The 6,616-nt window shown below is 39.5% G+C and overlaps 1 protein-coding gene across 13 annotated transcripts in view; it reads left to right on the forward strand.

The window, feature by feature from the left end:
* Positions 1–6,616, forward strand: part of caska (calcium/calmodulin-dependent serine protein kinase a) — a 149,714-nt gene that overhangs the window by 69,074 nt on the left and 74,024 nt on the right. For all 13 annotated transcript variants that reach the window (XM_081599119.1, XM_081599134.1, XM_081599142.1 and 10 more), the window contains exon 5: positions 36–108. In XM_081599119.1, coding sequence (XP_081455245.1) covers positions 36–108 — 73 coding nt within the window. The remainder of the gene's footprint in view (positions 1–35; positions 109–6,616) is intronic.

Consider the following 6,616-nt stretch of genomic DNA (forward strand, 5'->3'; position numbering starts at 1 on the left):
GATACAACACTAACTACATGACTTCTTGGTTTCAGCCATTACATGAGGCAGATCCTCGAGGCGCTGCGTTATTGCCACGACAACAACGTCATCCACAGAGACGTTAAGGTACTTCTGACTTCATCTTCCTCATGCTTGGCTGTCATGTTTAGACGTCCTTTGTTTCCTCTTTGCTCTTCCTCCACACAATCTAAACCGTCACATAAGTAATAAACCAATAAATATTTAAACGTATCTTTGTTGGGAATTAAGAAAATAAACATTAAAATTAAAGCAAACAATTAGGGAAGAATCTGTTTTCTATGTGTTTATATTGGTTATTTTCAACTTTTTCATACAGAAGTAAAACAATACTAGAAAAAACAAACAAAACAAAACGAAAAAAGCAAAAGAAAAAGAAGTAATGATTTCATTTTAAGAAATACTCATCTAATGCAAAGACAGCAATTTACTAACATTTTGAAATTGTGTAAAATTGACTTTTGAGCTTCATGTCGTGTTATAATGTTACTGCCTCATCAAAAACACACCTGGAGTGTTTCCTTGATTCTTTTATGAATGTGTGAGAAAAGCTTGGATCTCCCATGTCAACCGTTCAGCTGAGCAAAACCCCTGGGTGGACTTAGCTCCGCCTTCAAGGACGAAGCTCCTCCTCAGAGCTGGAGTTTCCAAGCTTCCACCTTACAGAGCAGCCCTCCCCCATCCAGCCCCTTTCATATTAGCCAGCAGCAATCAGCTTAACCTGGTGGAACTGAGCATCTGCTGAGCTCTTTATAGGAGCTACTACTTAGTGAAACGTTGCTAAAGGAGCCATGTTGTGATGACTTCCTGAAGGCGGAGTTTCAGAAGAAGCAGGAGTTTTTAAAGAGACAAAGACCCAACTTCAAGGTTTTAAATTACAAAGTAAATTTTTTATGTCATATTTGATATATAGCATTTTTATCACAACTGAAGGTAACATACTTACTTGAATGTGCTATAAAATGACAGTCTGTGCCTGAAAAACACTAATACCGCCCCTTTAACAGTATAATTGGTTTTATCGATAGGTTCTGGCACACTCGGCCCTTTAAGAGCATCCGTGATCCTGATTTGTCCCGTAATGAAAGTGAGTTTGACACGCCCTGCGTTAGAGACTCAGAGTTCCACTTTGTTGCAGGAAGGTGAACACCTCTGTTATCGCTGTGACTTTGTGAGCTCCCTGTGTTACTCAGGCTTCTCAGAGCCCTTTAAAGGGACAGACTCACATTCAGTGCGCTCACAAAACCAGACTCGTTAAATATGGATCGGGGTTCCACAGTCGCATCTCTTCACGCATGAAAGTCAAAGGATTCATTCAAAGCCCCTGACGGTCATAAGTCCCCCCTCTCCTCTGCACTTATCTCCCCAACACGCTTCGCCGAACGCCTCCCCCCGGTGGCGCCTGTGTGTATTCGTTTTCTGCCGATGTTTGCCCGCCATTAGATCAGATTAAATCTGTTTAGTGGCCCGAGTCGCGGCGGCCCGTTGTGAAGGTTGAGCCATCTTTTTCTGGGACCCCACGTTCTGCTTCGACGCGCAGTTTCCTAGTCAAGAGGAGAGCTGAATGTCGAATCTGGAAATCACAGATGCGAGGAATCTGAAAACGCAGCGGGACGTTTGAAGGGAAACATAAATCCCCGCACCTCGCTTATCAGCAGCCGTACTTCTTTTATCTCCAAACACACCGAGGTGAGAGGCTCTCCTGTCGGATGGAGCACAAGTACAGGGGGCTTTGGATCCTATATGCACTGGATATCCAGGAATATAACCATCTGTGCAGGAGGAGGGGGTTTGCACAACTGGTTGACTGCTTCTCTTTTTTTTCTGCCGCTAGTGGCCTTTATTTGCAGCAGCTCTCGTTGCGCTGAGTGATTTCAGCCTGCCATCTTGTTTTACAGACAAATGCTACAAATTAGCTTTTGCTATAAGCGTTGTGATGCACACATGGGACTGCTGTTCTGTTCAGTTTGTTTGTGTGTGTCGCTGTCAAATAAACCCAAATTAAAGAATTACTCATCCGCAAAGCATAATCTAGCTCTGTGCTTTGTGCTCTGAGTGACATCGTGCTTTATTATTTATTTGACATTTTATTTATTATTTCTGAGCCATTTGAAAGAAGGCTTGCTACAGTTTAGTTTTTGCATGTTTGACCAAGTAGTCACTCTATTGTTTTTGTTATTTTCTGTTTCTTTATTACTTATTTCCCATTGGCCGTTCTACTCCTAACTGCGCTGACTGAATTAATCAAAGTTGTTTTTACATGTTTGACAAAGCTTGTGAAGCTTTTTGTATTTAAGTTTGTTGTTCTGATGCAGAGTTATCAAATTTATTTGGAATTCAGTACATTTATGTCCAAGTTTTAAAAAAAGAAATCTTCTAAGTAAATTCAGTAATGTTGTTCTGCATCAGATCGGTTTCAGCCGATACTAAACCTCAGATATCGGTATCGGTATTGGACGGTACAGAAGTGAATCGGTGCGACCCAAGTTTATTCTCCCAAACATTTTTTTCTGAACTTCGGCTCGAGTTTGTTAATGCGACGCCTTCTCATCTGAAATGATTCATTGCTGTGGTGGATACAGATGTGAGGACACTACTAACATGGGGACATAAATGATTGTTTTCTTTCCTGTCAGTTTTTGAAGGCAGCAGTTTTATGTCCCTTACAGGCCCAGCAAGGCTCAAATGCCACATTTTGCATATGAATAGCTACAAGTGTGACTGATGGAGCCGAGACGCATTTCCCCACAGAACATGTGAATGTCAGCTGTTTGACAAGAGAAAATGGCCTCAGTCCACTTGGACCTCAGAACCATGTATTGGCACTGCTCACAGGATCGTTAGTGGTGTGTGTGTGTGTGTGTGTGTGTGTGTGTGTGTGTGTGTGTGTGTGCGTGTGCGTGTGTGATGATGGGCGGTATTGTGGCGGAGCTAACGACTTCTATAATGGCATCCAATGATCCTTGAGGTGTTGACCGTGATGCTCTGTGATTGAGGGTTCTCCTTCAGTCATGCATCAGGCAGGTCGGGTCAGACGTTTCTAGAAATAAACTTCTGCAGGGTGTGGATTTTTTTTTTCATTTTCCACTGGTTCAGGTACCGATGACTTCCTGTTTTTATTCTTTATTTTTTTGGATATTCAAAACGTCTTCCAGTTCCGGTGTGACGTATTCTGCACTAAATTAAAGTTTATTGGTCTTTGAGAGAGCAAACTTACATCATTATTATTATTATTATTATCGATATATTAGTTGAAAATGGTTTCAAAATGACAATATAATCATTTATCGCAATATTTTTTAGAATAATTTATCGTCCAGATAAATGAATTGTGATAGCTTTCTATGTGACTCTATAGAGACTCAGAAATAAACTTCAACATAACAGTTAAAATATTACTTTATCGATCAAATCAAAGCAGTTTTTATCTGTATTACATCAGCCAGTCCCTGCTGCTTCTTATGATTCTGCGATCACAGAGATTCTCGCAAAAGCAGAAGTTGAACTGTCAATGGAAATACACAAGAAAAAACAAATACACAACTTGAGGTTTTAACCCTCAAGTTTTAACCCTTCCCCATCTGTCAGGTTTCATTAAACAAACATGACTTGTGCTTCAGTTTAGTGATTCCTCATCATCAACCGTGTTGGTTTGTTTAATCTGCCGGTCAGTGCGGTTTATTTCACATCAGGTATGTTTGCAGCTGCGTTCGCTCTTGGTAAGTCAGGTTCATGATGAACTTCCTCTTTATGGCTCTGCTACAGACACCTTGCATCAGTTTTCAACCATCTTGAGTCTTTTTGCTCCTCTTGTCATGTTTCAGCAATAAACTCCAGCTCGTATTGATTGTTGCATGAAAGAAACAAACCATTTCTCTACTATTTTTATGCATTTTGACTGAGCACAAGATGTTGAACTGCTTGTTAGTAGCTGTGTGTGGTTCTGAATATAGGGAATGTTTTGCTGTAATAGTGTGTAAATACACATTTAGCAGCATAAACTGATTAAAGCTGCTTATCAGATGTTAATTGGTTAGTTATTATTTGTTCCATTTCTAAAAGCAATCTTTTTTTATTCTTAATGATATTTTTCATCATCAGAGAACAAAATGTGATTCACCTACTGACTGAAAGTGGTTCTGAGGATATTTAGCAGCTAAGAGTGTGTCTGATTTAATTAGGACGTCTGTTGACTCATTGTGTGGGCGTCTGTTGTGAACTGAAATATTTATTCTTCAGTTGAAAAGAGTTGAATCTACATTCAAACACAAAATTTTAAACGTTAAACCAGAGGCTGCAGGTATTTTTTGGCTCTTTTACGCAACACCTTCAAGTCGGGTCAGACGTCTTCTAAGTGTGGCTTATGTAACGACCAACGTGGGACGGTGTTACCTCTAGATGCTCAGCTATATGTCCATATGCGGCTGGAATGGTCGGTGGGTTTGAAGTGAGAAGTGATCAGATTCATATATTAGGAGTCAAAACTCAAAGATTAAGGTAGAAATGTGTAAAAAGGTCAGAAGTATCTTCATCTGTTTATGCTAGAACATAATCTCACACCAAACATTTTAGAAAGGTTTGGTGATTACTCAAGAGTTTCTAAGAACATTTAATTGGTTTGTAATACTCGCTAATACACTTGACCAGAACCAATATTTACATTGCTACTGCAACAAAGGGTGTCACCTGGAGTTCACCAAAGCCCCTTTTCCTTTTTTCATTTCCTAGTCTCTGGACGGGAACATGAGACTCAGGATCTGTAGTCGATGCTCTGATGATTTTGTGTGTGCCCTTGGTTGGCCAGTTTCTCTGAAATCTCTCTGTAAATTTGCTCGCTGAATTGAAATTGAAAATGTTGTTTGAGATGCTGTTGTTTATAAACCCAGATGCAGTGTCTTGTGGCTTGTATCAGGAAGCATGTAGGATGGAATATGACTGGGGAATGACTGGTTACAGCTACAACCTTTAAAATGCCATGGGAACCACGAGAGAGCTATGAAATACCCAGTTTCAAATAAAAATCTGGTGAACTGCGCAAGTCAGCAGAAGAACGGGACATCACTGAGTCTTTAGCAAGAGTATGACCAAGCAAACACACCGCTGGCCCACCAGTTGTGAAAATAAAACTTTCTCACTGGCGTCACAAGCCTCAGAACTAAAACTTACAGAAACCCTGCGGGATGAACAGAGGAGGAGACCGGATCCAGGACTCTGGACCAATCAGCAAAGAGGAATGGTTCCAGATTATCTCTCTTTCTGCTCCAACCTTGTGAAACCTCAATGTGCAACGGAGTTGGACAATGAGAAGCATAATAGAAGAAGAAGCCATGCTGAGATAAAATAACATGACAGAGATTCATAGAGTCCTGTCACACACACACCAAAACACACACACACACGCACACACACACACACACTTTCAGCACATCCACACTCAGAGTAATTCCTCATTTATAATTTAGTTCCGATTACTGAACAAGCTTTGTGACACACACATATCAAATATTTATAACCTGTTGAACATGGAGGGGGATCAACGCGACTCACAGGTTAAACAAGGAAAATGACCAATAGTTGTTAGAATGAGACACAAAAAGGAGGTCAAAGGTCTGAGGTCAGGACTGCAGGTTAGACACCCTGAGCTGAGAGCAAATGATTATCATTATTGTCATCCAACAGATGCAGAACGATGCATGTCAGATTTCAAACAGAAACCAGTCAGACAAACTGTAAAAAGAAGAAGAAGAAAAGAATAACAGAATAAAAAAGAGGAAGCCGTATAAATATACGTGCAAACTTCCCATCTGCTTAAGTATTTGTGCAGGAAAAAAATCTGCAAGTGGAACAAAAACTTCATCAGTATTAAGAAATTGTTAACTTAAAGCAAGCTCCAATATCTTGCTGAAAAGTTACTTGTTAGTTGTCTTATTCCAAGCATATGAAAACTAGAACATACTAGAAACTTAATAAAAATTACTTGGTAAGATTTTGTGTGTTTGCAGTTCTGTAGAACTAAAGATTATCTTTTATTTTCTAAAGTTTGATGAAGCTTTCTTTTTTGATGTAGTTTCAAACAGGAAAGGAGGATGCATGATCTGTGTAGCATGGCTCAGTCTCAGTTATTGTCTATAAATATCTGTCTGCTAAGGTTTAGGTATTGAAATAATGCTTAATGAACGCAGCATTCTTCAAACAGCAAGCTCTTCAAACACAGAAATTATCATAGACAGCTTACCTTCTATATACAAGTTTATTAACAAAAATAATGTAACCTTACAGTTAAAATACTTTAATGAGGCTATTGTAACAAGATGAAAAAATAACAAAAACAAATAAGCTGCCAAAACGTAAATACCACGATCTCACCAAATCCTGTTACCTCTCACAAGATGGCTGACTAAATGGACAACTAGAAGCTAGTTTAGGCATTGCTTCCCTTTTTTTTTTTTTTTTTTTTTTTTTTTTTTTAGTTTTAGCCATCTTTTTAAGTCTAAGCACCATTAATAGCAATAATTGTTTTTGAGCACTTGCGGTTTGCCGAGGCTGACCGTGGCACAACAGACATTTAGCTCGTTGTAGAGCTATTTCAGATAAG

This window comes from Poecilia reticulata, chromosome 2 (genome assembly GCF_904066995.2).
Source record: "Poecilia reticulata chromosome 2, P_reticulata-male-v2, whole genome shotgun sequence".
Taxonomy (NCBI): Eukaryota; Metazoa; Chordata; class Actinopteri; order Cyprinodontiformes; family Poeciliidae; genus Poecilia; species Poecilia reticulata.